At 33.6% G+C, this 19,679-nt stretch overlaps 1 protein-coding gene across 1 annotated transcript; it reads left to right on the top strand.

Moving 5' to 3' along the window:
- Positions 1-10,619: 10,619 nt before the first annotated feature.
- LOC114281192 (anthocyanidin 3-O-glucosyltransferase 5-like) lies at positions 10,620-12,423 on the top strand. Its single transcript, XM_082896902.1, has one exon. It carries the CDS (start codon positions 10,796-10,798, stop codon positions 12,254-12,256), a length of 1,461 nt encoding a protein of 486 aa, XP_082753028.1. The 5' UTR covers positions 10,620-10,795; the 3' UTR covers positions 12,257-12,423.
- Positions 12,424-19,679: the final 7,256 nt, after the last annotated feature.

Consider the following 19,679-nt stretch of genomic DNA (forward strand, 5'->3'; position numbering starts at 1 on the left):
TGTATATTCTGGAGAGACTGGTGTGTATTCTGGAGAAGTTAGTGTGTACTCTGGTGAGTCAGGTATACAGATAGAAGATGTAATGCAATCCCCTTCCCTAACTTTTGAACCAACTTCACCCTCATCTTTCTCGCCATCACTCAAAACAATGATGGTTAGGCAAGGGGCCAAAGTAAACTTTTCCTTCCTTCTTTTATCAAAGTATGTCTGCAACTCCACAGATTGAAATTTTGAAGGTAGAAATTCCTCCAATGTGACTGGGACAAGAGGACCTTGCTCTAACTGCTCATCAGGGACCAATTTCTCCCCTTTTTCCTTCTTTAGGTCCTTCTTTCTTTTTCCCTTACTTACTTTGGCTTTTTTCTGTTTCTTAAAAACTTTTGGTTTTGCTTTTTGGAAACTTTTGGCCCTTGTGTTGTTGAATCAACCACACATCTAGCTTTCACTGTGGCATTTTGTTTTTTCTTCATGCTTTTTGACTGATAAACAACCTATTCACCTTCATTATCATTGTCGATAGTGATTGGGTTAGCAGATGCTTTCTCTTGAGGAGGGAGTTCGATAATTTTAAAGTCCAAAAGTTCTTGAATTTTATCTTTCAGAACAAAGCGCTCTTTTATCGGATGGCTAATCAAACGATGATAGGGGCAATACTTTGGATCATTGGTCTTTCCTACCTCATGTGGTCTTTTCACCTCAGGGAGAGCAATCAACTTTTGCTCCAACAGATCTTCAAATAGGTCTTCGACCAGATCATCCATGAAAGAATATTTCTTCTCCAACCTCTCTTTCATAGTCACCTTTTTAAATTCCTTGGGCTTTTTAGCCCCTACTACAACGGGACCCTTCTTTCTGGTTTCGATTGTAGCTGCAATCGAGAACTCAACCCTTTCAACAGCCTTAGGCCTCCTTCGTTTAGCTAGATGCAACTTCATATCATGAGCTTTAGTGCATAGATCATTGAATGAGCCATAAGAGCCGTAGAGAGCTCATGTCGGAAGTTGTTAAGGCACATCCAAATTAACTCTAATTGTGTAAACTTTTGAGAACAAGCAAATGTCAAAGCGCGCCATCTTGCAATGAAATCTGTAACAGACTCATTGTTACGTTGCTTGGTCTCAATCAGTTCTGGTACTCCAACTCGCCTTTGTGTGTTGCAGAACTGTTTAAGGAACTCCTTCACCATGAATCCCAATTTAAGATTGATCCCTCAGGAAGGTTAGCATACCAAGTAAACGCAGAACTTTCAAGTGATTGAACAAATAGCTGCAGACACAGGGCCTCATTATGGGCTATTGGCCTGCACCTTGAAAGAAAATGAACCACATGTTGTCTTGGATCTCCTGTTCCATCAAACATTTTGAAATCTGGTTGGGAAAAACTAGAAGGGAATGGAACAACATCTACCCATGCTGAGTAAGGTTTTTTAATTATTCGAAAGTTCTCATCATCTTTTTCTTTGACTTTCTTTACTTGTCTCCTCACCATATCATCAATCATGGCCATGAGCATTGGATTCATACCACCACTCATTAGATCAGAGTAACAAGGACCATTCCCCCTGGGGCTAGTGTGCTTTGTATGCCTACGGATGTCCCCACAACAGGTTGTGTCATTTGTTTGGGTGCACGTCCTGGTCTTGTCATTTGGGCCTGCAACTGTTGCATTTGCTCCAACATAGCAGCCATTTCCCCTTCTCTTCTCTCGAGTTGTTCTTGTAGGGCCACCACTTTTTCCTTGAGACCTTGATCTTGTTGGACCTACGAATTTTCACCTTCTTTCTCAACCTCAGTCATCATACCTGCGACTTTGTTGATATCTTTCAATTCATTGTTTCCAATATTCGTTGAAACAAACGAGATAAAATCATCTTGTTTGTATAAAGGATTATCAACCCCACCACATTACTCATATTCGAAGCATCTGACTGCGATGCTTTGTTTTGAGCCTGACGGGTTATGGACCTTGTTACAGGCCCTTTTCTTATTCCCTCCATAGATAGTTCAACCAAAGTAGAAATATTTCCCAAGGGTTGCTTACCCTCCTCCACCTTGGATTTTCCAACAAAGACAGGACTTTCAATTTGTTTTTGGGGTTCATCTTTCGAGAGAGCCCTTTCAATAACTCCTATAACATTTGTTGCCACTGTTCTTAGTTTCAGTTTCTTTAAGGCCTTATTTCTTCTTTGCCTTTGTCTTTTCGAAACTGGACCGGATAACATATCAAGTTGAGCCCCTAGGGGCATAAAAGGAACCGTTTGCGTTTTTGCAAACTCCTCACGAATTTTCAAAATAGTCCCTACATTTTTAGAGTGAACCAATTAACGTTGATTCAAATCCCGTTGGGTCAACAGGTGTTCCTTATTCGAACCTTGACGGGCCAACGGGTGTTCCTTATTCTGTCGGGCCAACGGGTGTTCCTTATTCAAACCCTGTCGAGCCAACGAGTGTTCCTTTGGCTCCTGAGAATTGACTGAGATTTGGTTTGACCGATTTTGTGCTCTGAACAGAACTATCGGTTCGTAGGCCGAAGCTGTTTTTTCAACAACAAGGGCCTTTTTTTCATCAACAGGAGTTTGGGTCATCACCCTCCTCCCAATGGCCCTAATGATGGCCATGTTTTCAGCAGAGGCTTTCTTCTGGGAAAACTCCACCATTTTAATGGAGTCTTTTACCCTTTTGAGTAATTGGGCCACAACTTTTTTTGTTGCCCCCGTTGAAGCTACAACAAAAGTCGTAGTTGCAAACTGATTAGCCTCCTTTGCCTGAATGAGAAAGCTCTTCGTTCGGGCTGTGGCCCTCACAGTTGCGTACTACTTTGACGCTTTCACATAATCTTCAGTAATCTTTCTCAAAATTTCAGCTTTCTGGAGAAGTGTGACTTTCTTTGTCACACCAGTTACCTTCGGGACAGCCAAGAGCTTTCGCTCCGGAGCCCCTTGGGTGATAGGGGAAAGAAGTGCATCTTTCCAGCATTTCGTTGGTTCTACCTTTGGGACAGCCAAGAGCATTCGCTCCGGAGCCCCTTGGGTGATAGGTGCTATCTCTACCCTTGGTGATTTCAGAACCACTGGAGTGTAGGTTTGTCGCTTGACAGTTGCTTCAGCATTCCTATAACAAAAGAATACATCAGTAAGTTTCAACTATATATATATTTTTTTTTGTTCTTCAAAAGATAGGAGGAGAAATAAGTCCCACTGGGCGTGCCAGAATTTGTAGACACAAATTTTAAAACATGAAGTGTTTCAACACATTTCAAAATTTTATGTTACAAATGTCCACTGTTTAGTTTTTTGACTAAACAGTGTTGATTATTTGAATAGCAGGTTCTTATTTCCGATCTGTATTTCAGATCGTTAATTACACATTTTATACAAATGAAACCTCCGATTAATGAAGAACAAAATAAACAACAAAAAACAATTTAAAAAAAAAGAAATATTTTATTGAAATTATTATGGGTTTTGAACCCTGGAATACAAAATACAGTTTGGGGTTTGGAACCCTTTACCTATTCATCGCCATTAGCATAGGCTCTTTAGTTCTCTAGGTTTCTCTTCTTCTTTTTTTGTAACGACTTCTTTAGCTCTCAATTTCTTTCTCTTTCTCTCTGATCTTTTCCCTTCGGATTTTCTCCTCGTCTTGTGTGGTGGCCCTCATATTTATGGAGGGCCATCAGGTGATAGTAATGCTTCATCTTCAATTTGAATTTCAAATTGAATGATATTTGAATTTCAAATTGGATGATAGCGCCATTTAAATTTTGAATAATAGCGCTATCTGATTAATCGTATATCTGATTAACCGGATTGATCTTTGGGTTTCATCCTGTGTGGTGTCCTTGCTGTAGGCTCTACAGGTGTCATCTTTCGTAGGCTCCACGTGTCATTTGAGCATCTTAAATAACGTCTTTAAGATACGACGTTGTTTTATTTATACACTTCAACGGAGTAAGTTAATCATTTTGGGAAGTGATTGCCTACAACAATCTTATCGTAGGCTCTATGTGTGTCATTGACTGTATTTGAAATTTAAACATAAATTTGGTTTAAAATTTATGTGCCAACATAGCCACAAAAGACAAAATATGCTATTTTAGCCACAACAAACAAAATATCACATCCAACCCATAATCATTACACTCTTCTCTCACAAAAAAAGTCAAAAAAGCCAAAAAGCCCTTCCCAAATCAAGCTTTTTAGCCCAGACTAAAATAGTTTAAAAAGCCAAAAAGCCAACCCACTTCCCAAACCAACCCTATGTTGTTTGAAGTATGAGATCTTACGTTCACGTCAATAACGATACAGGGCTTTCATGCAGAATCTTATCGGTTGATTGTTTAAATTTGATTACATATTTGTTAGGTACACTTATAAAAATTTATTTGTTTGGTTCTGAAACTTGATACTATGTTATGCCATCTGTCAATTTAGTCTGTGAGATGTAATGATGGTTTTCATTGAATTAAAACTATAGTGCTTTTGAAATGTTATGCAATCTTTTAACGAATTAGTTTTAGGATAATTTTTTTCCATCTTGTGTGAAGTGTATTTTTTCAGATGAAAATGAGAATTTATTATGATTATTATGTTTTGAAGTCTTTTTGTGAGGTAGATTATGTGAATTTTGTTACACAATGAAAACTTATGTGGTTTGGTTTGATGCGGTAACTATTTTTGCAACCCAGTAATGAAGGAAATGGTCGTGTAATTGGTTATAAGGAATTAATGATGTGATATTGTTGTTGCACCAGCTGGAATATCATTCTATTTGTGCCATGTTAAATCGAGAATAGGCTTTCTAATATGAGTGTTTATACCTGTGATTTGTGATTTACTTGAGTGCAGTGTTAGTTGTGGAAATTTCGTGTTGCTTATGCAAATGTAGTCCACATTATTTGTTGATCTGATTGTTATTGTAAATGCCCATTTTCTTATTAACTGTTGAATCTTGAAGTTGTCAACTAGCAAGATGAGTGGAGAGGTACTTTATTCCCTTCCAAAGAAGTTCCGATCTACTCTAATCTACTCTTCATGACAACCTTCCAACTTCGGCGAGTGAAAATAGTATTTTTCAGAACATTTTTATCTACTCCTCATGTCTTTAATTGTTGTAATTCTGTGGTAGTTATATGCTTAATGAAGTTTTTTTATGGTTTTTTAGGTGAATGAAGTTGGTTTTGTTACTAAAAGCATTGAAGCTATGAAAATATCTAAACGTGCTAGTTCTTCAATTGCAAATCTTCCAACTGGTTTAGATACGGTAAGTTATGCTCTTTTTAGAAGTCTCAATTGTTATGATTAAAGTCATAGTTTCATAACAAAACTTTAGTGAAATCATATTTTCAAAACATAGGTTTGGAAAACAAATTCCAAATTGGTTGAGTTTGAATTTGAAGGATCTATTATTAAAATAGCATTGTTTGGTAGAACAATCCTTTAACCAATTTTAGTACTCTATTCATTGAAAATCAAATAAACATAATTAGTAGTAGTAATAGTAAATGACAATAAATATGAAGAAGAGAATCACAAATCTTCAAAATGCAGAGCTGTATACAATTTCAGCCCCTGTCTAGAGCCAAATGCAGTTTCAACTGTTCTTTTGATCTTATTATTGTTATTACTTTTTGAGCATTGAGAACTGTGCTATAGCTTTTAGTTGTACTTGATCTTGTGTCCTCTGTTCTTTTCCTTCTCTTATACTATCTCTACACTTCTTTGTCACATATAATTGGAAGCAACAAGTCTAAGTTTGGAACCGTGCTTCTTAATTTTCTCAATTTCCTACTTGATTCAATCCCTTTGGACCTTTCTTTCTCAACATCCCATTTAGGTTCTTGAGAAGATGAGTGATTTCAACAAACAACCATTTGGATTTTCTCATTCTATCTCACCTCCTCTATAGCTCTGCTTCTACTCTGTTCTTTTTTACACTTTTAGATATGTGTGTGTGTGTGTGTGTGTGTTTAATACAACTCTCATAATGAAGACTCCAAAATCATCTTCTTGTGTTCTTTAGTGAAGAACTGAGGAACTTATCAGAGATCTACTTGAATTAGAATGTCCATTTAGTTTTTATAAATTCATCAGGTCGAGTAGACTCATAAGTGTGACCACCTCAAAATATGTAGTCATCAGGTTGAAATTTTCTTTTCTAAAATTGATGACATGTATAAGTGAGTTCTCCTTGAAGCTTTTTGACACTTTCATTTCCTTTGTTGAACTAATACTTGGTAAATAGGATGAATGTTATGTAGTATGCTTATATACTCTTAATTTTTGTAGCATCAAAGTAATGGTGTGTCAAGCTTAGAGAATATCAAATACAAGTTGTTGCATTGGGAGGGGACAATCTTGGTGGTTGTAGAAGGCCAAATTGAATCAAGGGATCCCAAGTCAAAGGTGCATCACGTGACTCTTGGATCTATGTGTTGGAAAGTATCGGTAAACCACGTAATAGTCAACGTATCGTTGTTTCGTTCTACTCATAAAATGTATGATCTTCAAGATGCAACATGGCCTAGTCAATTCATTATTTTGGACTAAATATTAGACTAATTGATTTTCAACTTGTAGTTATACTTTTTTGATGTTTAAAGTCGTATTTTAGAGATTATTGAATCTTATGATTCAAATACTTTTCTTAGTTTGTATGTTTGAGGTTGTTATCAGCTTGATATGATAGAAGTTGAGGATAAAAGTTAGTATGCAGGTTGTTTGGTGTATGGATATTAGATTTTTTTGCTTACTTCATAGTTGCTGCTTCTGCTTGGTTTGTTAACATGTTGCATTTTATAAGCTACTGTCTACATATTGTTAGGCAAAGTTATATTCTTGTATATATATTATATATTAAAAATAACCTTCTATGACATATAAAATTATGTTATGAAAAGTGTAATAATTTATGACATGCAAGAAAATGCCGTAAAAGATTATATACGGCATACAAAGTATGTCATAAATATATTAAAAATATCATTCTACTACATACAAAATTATGTCGTGAAAAGTGATGATTTATGACATGCAAGAAAATACCTAAAATATTTTATACGGCATACAAAGTATGCAATAAATAATTAAAAATAACCTTCTACGGCATGCAAAATTATGTCATGGAAAGTATGATGATTTTTAGCATGACAAAAATATCGTAAAAAATTATATACAACATACAAAATATGTCATTAATGTTTAATTTATTATTTTTTACAACTTTACTGCATACTGTAAATGACAATTAACTTTCCACGACATGTCATATAACGACATTTGTGTGCATGCCGTGAAATAGTTTTTACGGCATGCATTACAAGCTGTAAAAATTCAATTTTGTTGTAGTGTGTGCATTAAATTGCTGAAAGATGCAAGACATTCTCAGTTTGGTGAAAATTTTGGGGCGTTTTCAATTTACTATCGTTTTGATAAAACCGTTGGAGCCAAAAAAAAGGTGTACTTTTTCATCAAATTCAAATTTGATGATGCATCTGGTGAACCGTTGGAGATGGCCTAAGTAGTGAAGTTTGGTCCTGACTTTTTCTCAAGTAAATAACAATCTTGGGTTTCACACTTGGTTTTTGGTAGTGTTTTCTGTGTTTTTTGTGTTTAGTTCTATCAAAATAACACTTAGTTATTGGAGCACCATTATTATAATTTGATAATTTATTACTATTCATTATTAAATTATAGTAATTACAATATTATTATAGCATTTGCCATAACATTGTCATTGGAGATGCTCTAAGGTCCTCTATCTTACATTTTATATTATTTAAGTGATTTTAAAACTTTCAAACAATTTTTGTAAAATTTATATTCTTAGAATCCTATTGACAATGTCTTTCAAACAAGATTCATAAGTAATATGAAATTATAGAGAAAAAAATAAATAAAATAAATAAAACCATAAAAATTCATTAACTTGGTCATCGAAATTTCATTAACCAACTGAAATTTCACTAACTTACACTGACTTGGTCATTAAAATTTCACTCATCGATCGAAATTTCACTTATACTGACTTAATCATCAAAATTTCACTGACTTGATCATCGAAATTTCATTAACCTGTCTTAGGTCAATGAGATTTCATGAACTTATTTATTTATTTATTTTTAAAATTTTAAATTCATCATAGATCTTATTTTACAGATCTTGATAAAACGATTTCAAAAATTTTAATTTCATAAATAAAAAAAATATAAATCTAGATCAACAGTTACAGAATTTTAAAATTTGTAAATGAATTAAAAAAATTATAAAATTTTGTCATCATATATTTTGAAGGACTTAAATTAATATAGAAAATTATGTTATTCTTATATTTTCAAAAACATATTAGAGATATTAAATTAGAGGAAAAACCCATACTTTAATGATTTCATCCCACGTTTAACCGCGTTGTCTCACTCTTTTTGGGAACAATAAAGTACAAGCTAATATATCTTATAATTTTTTTTTATTAATATAACACCTATCTTAAAGGTTATTTAGAATGATTTAAATAAGTATATTTTTTGAATTTTTATAAAATATGAATTAGGTTTAAAGTGATGTAATAGAAAAGTAATGTGACTTAAATAAAGTGATATTACTTAAATAAAATTGTGACTTTTTAACTTTTTTTAGATTATGACAAATAAGACCTTATTATTATGGGGTTTTTAGTTGGAATTATTACCCGTCAGTGATGTCATGGACTAAAAAATGTAATTTCATGGAAAAGTTTATTAACTAAATTACTAATATTTAGGGAGATTAACAAATAAATCTCATATTTTGGATTTGTAATTCGTATAATTTCATATTTTTTCTTGTGATCTATTTAGTCCTTTTGGATGTGTAATGACTCATTTACTCGCCATATTGGAGTGTCACATTTAAAAAATATACATTAAAGAATTTTTTAGTGTCATATCATATTCGTCATGGTGGAGTGTTACATTTGAGAAAGTACACTAAAGAGTTTTTAATTTTTTTAGAGATCACATCATACCCACCGCGTCAGAGTGTCACTTGTCACGTTTGGAAAAAGTACACTAAAGAGTTTTTAATTTTTTAGAGTGTCACATCATACCCGTCACGTTGTCACCTTTGAAAAAAGTACACTAAGAAATTTTTATTTTTTTTGAAGTGTCGCATCATACTCGCCACGTTGTTACATTTGGAAAAAGTGCACTAAATAATTTTTTTTTTTTTTTGGAATAAAAGCTTTGGAGTGTCACATCATACCCGTCACGTTGTTACATTCAAAAAAAATACACTAAGGAGTTTTTAATTTTTTTAGAGTGCCACATCATTGGAATATCACATTAATACTAGCCACATTGCAGTATCACATTATACTTGTCACACTAATAAAAACATATAATTGTCCTCGAAAACAATACCAAAATAAAAAATAGGACCACAAAAAGAAAATTTCTACTAATAGTACTTAACAAATCAATAAAAAAAAAAAACTTAAAACTAATTGGAATAGTTGTTTGTGAGATGAGATTTATTGGTAAATATCTCTAATATTTTATAAGGTTTTTTTTTATTAATTTATAATTTGTTTTTTAATAATCCGTTGATGTGGTATTTCTCTTTTTTAGTTTAAGGTCTCTATTGTTAAGATTTTATAAGATAAAAGACATATAATATTTTCATAATTAATGTGGGTCTTATTTCAATTGCTAAAAATGTTATTAAAATTTAAATTTTCATTCATAAGCATTTATAATTTGGGAAATTAAGGTGTCTTGGGAAATTAAGGTGTCTGATAAATAAAAAAGAAAAAAAAAAAGGACTTCACTTATAAAAGTCAAAAAATTAATTAAATCTTTTTTTGAAATTGCCTTGAAGCTTTTTATTTTTATTTTTATAGAGTCTTAGAGCTTGTTTGGGATACAGTTAAAAATAATAATTTTTGACTAAATAATCAGTAAAAAGACAATATATATATCATCAACAGAAGGAGTAAAAAACCAACTCAAATGTTGTGTATATTCAATATTATCTTAATTATTTTTACTAAAAATCAATTTATAAAAAACATAAAATAAATTTTAAGAAATATTTTTTTGTAATTGTTTATTGTTTATTGTTTATTGTTTATTATTTTTATTTATTTTTTAATTTTAATATCTATATTTTTTATACTTACAAATTTTAATATATTTATGACATCACAGTTCAATTCCGATTTACCCGCGGTTGAACCAATGATCCATTTATCCATTCACTTTTTCGGTTCGCTTACCGGTTCAATTTTCAAAACATTGGTGCAAACAAGATGATTAGTTGATGATTTGAGAATAAATGTGTGTGAGAGAGATAGTTGACTTAAATATTTTAATAGAAAAAGCACAATTCAAGGTAAGTTTTGAAAAATTATTACACAATGGTAGAAAAATTTATAATTTTAATTATTAATATTTATAATCTTTACCACTTTTTTATCAATATTTTTTTAACCACCATTTATGCAATTTTCCCTATCTTAAAAGAATACCGTATTATTAAATCTATAAATTGTGTCAAATTTTTCAACCTGAATAGCACTCTACTTTTATGCTTTTATGAAAACTTGTATGACATTATTTCTTTTTTAATTATGCTTTCATTAAGGGGGCCTACTTTGTAAAAAATTATATGAAACATAGTATGAATCTAAAAGGTCGGCTTGAATATATCATTTTTCTTTTTCTTTTTCATTTAATTATGCTTTTATTAAGGGTGCGTACCTTGTAGCAAACTCACTGCCTAAGGCATTCCTTCTCTCTCTCTCTCTCTCACAAAGTTGCATCCATGGAAAGCACAAAGCTTCATGCGGCCATACTTTCCAGCCCTGGCATGGGTCACCTTGTCCCAGTCCTCGAGCTAGGCAAACGCCTCGCCACCCATCATGGCTTAGAAGTCACCATCCTTGTCGTCACCACCCATTCCTCACCCGCAGAATCCCAACTACTCGATCCCTCCACCGCCCCCAAACACCTCCGCATACTCCAACTCCCTCCGGTCGACATCTCCAGCCTAGTTAACCCGGACACCAAGATCGTCACACTGCTCGCCATTATCATGCGCCAGGCTCGACCCTCCCTTCGGTCCGCTCTCTCTGCCATGGAGCACCGCCCAGCCATGTTCATCGTCGATCTCTTCGGATCTGAAGCTTTTGAGATCGCCAACGAGTTTAACATGTCCAAGTACGTGTTTGTGACCTCCACTGCATGGTTCACCGCTCTAACCATCTACTGTCATGTGCTTGACAAGGAAGTTGAAGGTGAGTACGTCGATCAAAATGAACCCCTCAGCCTTCCGGGTTGCAAGCCGGTTCGTCCGGAAGACGTAGTCGACCCGATGCTGGACCGGACTAATCAGGACTATTATGAGTACATGCGCATAGGGGTCGAATATTCGCTATCTGATGGGATCTTGATGAACACTTGGGAAGATCTGGAGGGTACATCGCTCAAAGCCTTGCGTGATCATAAAATCATGCGATCAATAGTTAAGGTTCCGGTTTATCCTATCGGTCCATTAACAAAACCGGTTGAACCGGCCGGTCCAAATAGTGAATTGTTGGAGTGGCTCGACAAGCAACCCAGTGAGTCGGTGATATATGTCTCGTTCGGGAGTGGCGGGACGTTGTCGGCTGAGCAAACCATAGAGCTGGCTTGGGGTTTGGAGCTAAGCCAGCAGAGGTTTGTTTGGGTGCTACGCCCACCCATTGAGGGGCATGGGGGTTCATCCTTTTTCACGTCAGGGAGCGGCCCAGATGGCACCCCAGACTGCCTGCCTGATGGGTTCTTGACGAGGACCCACAACGTCGGGGTGGTGGTCCCACTTTGGGCCCCACAAGTGAAGATATTGAGCCACCCGTCAGTGGGAGGATTTCTATCACACTGTGGGTGGAATTCCACTTTGGAGAGTGTAAGCAACGGAGTGCCCATGATTGCATGGCCACTGTATGCTGAGCAGAGAATGAATGCAACCATGCTAGAGGAGGAGCTCGGCGTGGCCGTCAAGCCGAAGGTGTTGCCGACGAAGAAGGTGGTGAGGAGGGAAGAGATAGAGGAGATGGTGACAATTGTAATGGAGTCCAACAAGCATGGAAGGAAGGAGATGAAGGAGAGAGCCAAGGAACTTAAAAATAGTGGTAAGAATGCGCTGAGCAAAGGTGGGTCGTCTTACAAGTCAATGTGCGAGGTGATTAATAAAGACTGTCAGCTGAGACTTGAATCTCATAAACTCCAAGCCTTACAACAGTAATTAAGGTGCAATGGTATAAAGTAATAATGTGACTAAATTTTTGTATTAAATTTGTCTATTATTTGACGGATTCACACTACTATGTTCATCTTTCATCTATGAATAGATGAACGGCAGGTAAGGTGAGGTTTAATATAATAAATAAATTTAGTAAAAAATTTTAGTCATTCTAATAATATTTTATTTTGTGTTGTGTGTGTACTTAATCCATGCACTTTGTAGCTTTTCAGTGCAGTAACGGTAGAGACCAAACATTTATATTTATAAATTTATCAACAATGACGTGGTTTGAGTGTTAAGTTTACTATTATTAAATATGTAATAAAATAAATTAATTTAAAAATTAACACATATTTTATCTACCATATAATTGTGAATACTATTTTAAGGTCCCAAACATTTTGCGTGTACTATTTATTTGCATCCTTTATTGAGAGTCCATTTGATAGTTAGAGGTTAGTGGAATATCCAACCAAACAATCTGTTATATACTGTCAGTGAACTAAATCAGGAGAAATATTTGTTGATTATAACTTTAATTTTTTTTTTATAACCTATAATGAAAAGTTAATAATAATTTTTGAATTAATAATAAGTTCAAAAACTTAAATAAATTATTATAAAAATATTTCATATAAAATTTTACAATTAATTTCGAGTAAAATCGAAAAGAAAGTATTACGTGTAACTAATATATCATGTGTTCATGTAAAAACAGTCATATATTTAAGTCTTAAAATAAATTATATAATAATAAGATAAATCAATTTTTTACAAAATTTAAGCAAAAATTTCATATAATAATGACATCATGTCATTATTGACATATGATATCACCAACTAATAGTAAAGCAACATATGAAGAGTAAACTCCACATACAAATATAACTAACACTCTTAGTAATTTTTACATATATATAGCGAGATTAATTATATTTGTATATAAAAAATGATGGATATTAACTTAAAATTGAGATTTTTTCATAAAATTTTTATATATAAAAGTATAATTTGTTGTAGCCACTTCATTTTTAATAAAACAATCACTATTATTTTTATAAATTTAAAAATACCCTTAACATTTTATTCTAAATATTATTTTTGTTTAAAATTTTATTTATATACATATAAAAAAATCAAAAATTCAACACATGCCCCTAGGCCTCATGTGACTCCGCCACTGTATACGGCGGTAGGAAAAAATTATTCTACGGCGATATACAATAAAAAATTATTCTGCAACGGTATACATATTTTATTGGGGCCTGGCCTGCTGACTTAATGAGTAGGTAGTTAAATTTAAAAAATATAAATTTTAATTTGATTTAAAAATATAGATTTTTGTCTATCAAATCAAAGGTCTCAACCTTCTTTTTATATAATTTTATATTTTATATAGCCTAGGAAGATATTTTCATAAATCATATAATTTTGCCTCTTAAATAAATTAAAAAGATATTTTCAAAAATCAAAATGTGACATTATATCAATATAATATCATCTCAAACCCTCCTTTTATGATACTATAGATAGATACAGATGAACACGTAAACTTAAACCTTAATTTATCAGTTCAAAGCTAAAATAATATCAGCATAGTTTTATATTTTAAAAAATACCGCATCATAGTATTTTTATAAATAATTCCTGTAAGAATACATCTATCTAAACCTAATGGACCTTCTCTTAGACTTTAATCATCACCACTCTACACTAGTAGTCGGACCAGTCGTAGGAGTGGCAAGGGGCCGGTCTGGAGCCGGGACCAGGATTGGGGATCACACTCCCCGTTTTCGATTCTCGACAGTAAAAAAATTTTCGTTCCCGCCCCGAATCCCTTGTGGGGACACCATCACCCCCGGCCTCCGCCCTCGCCCCCTAACGGGGATTGGGTTTCCCCTACTCCCAAAAATTCCCAACCTGTTTGTTTATTTTCTTTTTAATTTTAATTTTGTTCAACACAAAAAAAAAATAATAATCTGTTTTATCATCATATATATATATTAATCTGTTTCATCATCCGAAAAAATTAATTTGTTTCATTACACAGATTAATTTTAAAAAATTAATATATATATATTAATCTGTTTTATCATCATATACATATATATATATATATATATAAATTAATTTTAATTTTAAAAAATTAAAAAAATAATATATATATATATTAATCTGTTTTAAAGTTGTTCTATCATCATCAACAACTTTAAAAAAAAAAAAGAAAAAACGAACTGAAACTGAAATTGTTCAACACACACACATATATGTATCTATCATCATCAACAACAATCATCAAAAACTTAAAAATAAAAATAAAAAAATCTGAAATAGTTCATTACACACACACACACACACATATATATATATATATATATATGTATCTATCATCATCATCATCATCATCATCAACAACTTAAAAAAAGAAAAGAAAAGAAAAGAAGAGATCTGAAACTAAAATTGTTCAACACACACACATATACATATATGTATCTATCATCATCAACAACAATCATCAAAAACTTAAAAATAAAAATAAAAAAGTAAAAATCTGAAATAGTTCATTACATACACACACACATATATATATCTATCATCATCATCAACATCAACAACTTTAAAAAAAAAAAAAAAAAAAAAAAGATTTGAAACTGAAATTGTTCAGATCTGTTGCCGTCGTTTGGGTCAAACACCGAAGCTGCGGCGGAGACCAGACAGAAGCGGTGCTGCGACGGAGAAGGGAGTGATGTCGGCGGATCTGTTCAGATCTGTTATGGATGATGATGATGATGATGATGATAAGAAGTGAGACACAGCGAGAGTGAAATATGAGTGAATGAGAGAGAGAGATAGATGAGAGACGCAGTAGATGGAAAGGGGTAAAATATAAAGGGGTTTGGCTTATATATATACAGAGGGGTAAAATAATAATTTTACTTCGGAGAAAAACGGGGCCGAGGATGGGACCGGTTATGGGGTTGGAACACTTATCTCCATCTCCGGCCCGAAATTGATCGATGATTGATTTTTAAATATCATCCTTGCCTGGTTCGAGATATTTTTCGAGAAAAAATCGTTCAAATCGGGATCGAAGGGCTAGGTCCCCGTTGGGCCGCGTTTAAATTGCCATCCTTAACTAGTTGCGTTGAGTTGGTTTGATTTGATCTTCATATATTTTTAGCCACATATTTAACTTATAGATCTCAAGTAAATTTTTTTTCTATTTTAAAATTATCTTTGTATTTTTATCTTGAAATACTTTTAGGGGTGTTTGAGAAGAAATTTTTTAGCTGACATAGCACTAAAAGATAAAATAGGCTAAAATAATTAATAAGATAAAATTTTACATCAAATTCATAATCATTTCACTTTTTCTCTCATAAACATCACATCCAACTATAAAAAAATTTAATCATCTTCTCAAACACAAAAATCTTAACATGTTAAAATAGCCAAAAATTAAAATAATCTACTAAAATAACAAAAACACCCACTTAGTCTCACAATAGATGTCTGGACTTCAAAATAAACGGTTCTATCCCGTCAATAAATTCACAAACACAAAACTAACTATAAACTAACTAAAAATAAGAGAACGCAGGTAATATATTAATCAAAAATGTTTGAGACCTCTAAATGTGGAACTCTAGAGGTGGTTCTTACTTTATGATTTGATATTTTGATTTATGTTGTATTTTTTTAAGGGTAAACTACAAAAACACCCCCTAAGGTTTTCTTAAATTACATATTATCTCATGTGGTTCTAGAAATTACATTATGCCCCTAAGATTACTAATTTCATAACAAATAGGTCATTTTATTAATAAATTATCAAGTTAATTAATAGTTTTTAATAATGTTAAAATTTTATTTCAATTAATAATTCAAATAATTTTATTATTGTATAGGTGAACAGTTAGAAATTTCACTTTTTTAATTAATTATGTTAAATAAAAAATTCTGACAAGAAAGTATTTGTAATTTTCCAAACCACATGGGACAATTTATTTTTTAAACAAATCTTAAGAGGTGTATTTGTAATTTACCCAATAATGATTCATTCCACTAATTTAGAAACACTAATTGACTACTAATGAGGTGAAAATTCAAAAAAAAAAAAAAAAAAAACACAAGAGCAAAACATCTCATCATGTGGGACCTACACTATTTTAGAGCTATTAATGCTCCTCTTTTTAGTGGTCTCACTCATTTTTCATAATTTACCTTTTCTTTTATATATATTGTCACATCACTAGAATTGACATTAAAGCTCTAATTCTAATATTCTCTATCATCATTCTATATTAATAATGGAAAGAAAAAGAAAAGGGAAAATATAGATGCAAAAAATATCATGAATAAAATATTTTCTTGATAATGGGTTTTACTATTTTATATGTATATTCAAAATTATTTTATATTATTGATTTTAATATACTTATGTTAGCCGCCCTATGATGGGAGTGTTTGGTGTGACTTATTTTGGCTAACTTATAAATTCTAGTTTTGTAAAAGTTATTTTGAACTGTTTGATTAAACTTATTTCAAACAGTTTCTGATTCTAGTAACTTATTTTAACTCAAAAAAACTGATTTTGAGAAACTGCTCACCCCTTACTTCTGATTATTAACTTATGCTGTGAACATGTTAATTTAAGATTATACTCTTAGATTTTTTTATTTTTTATTTTTTAAAAAATAGAAAAAAACTGAAATGGACTATAAATTATTATTATTATTTATGAAAAATATAGACAAAAGTAAATAACAAAAAATAAAAATTAATTCAAAAAATTATTTAATAACTTATTTAATAAATACTACTTAATAATTTAAATTTATAATCTAATAAATATACCCAACAGAATAACAGCTTTTCTATTTCAAAGTAAACTGTTCCTTTGTTTGAGTTTGTAGCCACCCTAAACAATGAATTTCAAAGCATGGGTGCAATGTGAACGAGAACTTGGTAATAACCAATAAAAATATATAAATAAATAATTAGAACTTCGTACGTGTCCTCATCAATGCGATTTAAGAATATATATATATATATATATATATATATATATATATATATATATGAGGCTTCTTTTCAGTCCATTGAAGTAGATTAGACAGTATAACAAAAAAACAAAAAAAACAAAAGATTAATATGAATTTATGCTATTCATCACAATAACTATTTGTATAAAAAAACTAAGTTCATTGAATATTAATGATCACATATCATATCACAAAATCAGAAAATTATTCAGTAATCCGAGAGTATAGACACGTGGTACTCCATAACATTGTGATTGATGGATAAGATAAATAGATAAAATATTATGTTGGGTGATTAAGGAATATGAGGGGGCATATTAAATAATAATTGGCTAGGAAGTATGGACACGTGGTACTCCCAGATTATTGAATAATTTCCCCCACAAAATCATTCAAGAAAATGAATTTTTTTTTTCTCTATTATTTTGTAATCAAATAATATTGTAAAATTCAATGTATAAAGAGAGAAATACAGGGAAAATGAATTATGTATTGATTGATGTATTTGTTATGTTTACAATGATCATATATATAGAAGAAAATGTGGTAGTAGGTGTAGGTGGTAGGTGGAGTGAAGTGGAGGTGGTAGGTGGAGTGGGTGGTAGTGGAGGTGGTAGGTGGAGTGGTGATTTATTATGTACAATTTACATTAACAGCCCCCCTCAAACTCAAGGAGGATAGGTACTAGCCAACTTGAGTTTGGAGAGAGTAACAAAACAGAAAAATAGGCTGACAATTAAAAATGGGATAGGAGACACTGTATGGTCGTGTCGGACCGTTGTAGCAGACAGTTTACGGGGTCATGTCGGACCGTTGTAGCAGACACTGTGTGGTCGTGTCAGACCGATGTAGAAGACAGTTTATGGGGTCATGTCGGACCGTTGTAGCAGGACAGTTTACGGGGTCATGTCGGACCGTTGGAGAAGACAGTTTATGGGGTCATGTTGGACCGATGTAGAAGCTGACCGGAATCAATGTCGGGACAGTTTATGGGGTCATGTCGGACTGGTGTAGCAGGACAGTTTACGGGGTCATGTCGGACCGTTGTAGAAGACAGTTTACGGGGTCATGTCGGACCGATGTAGCAGACAAAAGTCGTGCCCTCAAAAGGTGTGCCCGCATCCTCAAAAGGCGTGCCATCAAAAGGCGTGCCCGATTCATCAAAAGGCGTGCCAGGTTGTCGGCGTCAAGAGGCGCGCGATGCGCGTGGCTACCTCGGCTATTTAACCAAGACGGAGCTGAGGCCGAGGCAGAGGCTGAGACAAGAAACTGAGAGAAACGTCTGAAAAATTCTGCGTTGTGCTGTGAGAGAGAGGCTGTAACACTGTTGTGCTGAGAGAGAGAGTCTGTAACACTCTGGTGCGAGAGAAAATGGCTTCGTCGTCCCGTGGTCTGCTTACTCTCTTTCCCGACCTCAACGAGTCCACAAGAGAGATAGCAGGTGCGGTGTCCCGTGAACCTCAACCAAACACCACTGGGTTTGCTCCGTTGAACTTTCCGATGCAGTCGGTGGAGCAAAAAATGGCAGTGCAAACAGATGTGGAGGCTAATCAGTATACTTTGAAGGCATGTGTGGAGTCCATGACGGCGGTCACAAACTTGTCGCACCGGCTGCAGAGTAGGACAAATGAGGTGCAGCAGTTAAACTCCCAGCTGGCTCTGCTCCAACGCATGTATAAGGATGCGCGAGCAGAGATAAGCGTGCTAAGGGCAGAAAACAAGGAGCTGAAGCGGAAGGCCACCGTGATGTTCCGATTTGGAGGGCCGCCATATGCTGCAGTGGAGGAGCAGGGAGTAGTGATCATGCCCAGTGGAGTGGGAAACACGGAGGCAACACCGGCAAAGGCTGCCCAGGACGGAGGCAAGAAGAAAAGACCGGCGGCAGAGTAGAGAAGGGAGAAGGAAAAAGTTCCGCCTGTGGGTGGTGGTTGTGGATTTGGTTGTTTGTTTGTTTGTTTGTTTTTTTTTTTTTTTTTGTTTTTTTTGTTTTTTGATGTAAAATGGTGAACGGGGTGAGCCCCGACATGAATAAAAGGAGGTTGGTGTGCAAGTCGTCTTCGGCTGTCTTTTTTTTTTTTTTTTTTTTTTGACAAAGAAGAGTAAAAAAATAAATAAATAAATAAATAAAAAAAGAAAATAAGAATAATAATAATAATAATAATAATGGAAAACCGTGGGCTGGAAAACTATATGCTGATTTGGAGCAAAACCGTGGGCTTGAGAGTGGAAAAATGAGAGAGAGAGAGAAATATTAAAAAAAAATGTGGTGGGTACGTGGGTAGTGGAAAACATGGGTGTGAAAGGGGCTCACCTGGTGTTTTTAAATAATAAAAGAAAAAGAAGCACAGGGCTCTTTGGTTATCTCATCAAGCATCAGC

The sequence above is a fragment of the Camellia sinensis genome, chromosome 1, assembly GCF_055761805.1.
Source record: "Camellia sinensis isolate YWXY chromosome 1, ASM5576180v1, whole genome shotgun sequence".
Classification (NCBI taxonomy): Eukaryota; Viridiplantae; Streptophyta; class Magnoliopsida; order Ericales; family Theaceae; genus Camellia; species Camellia sinensis.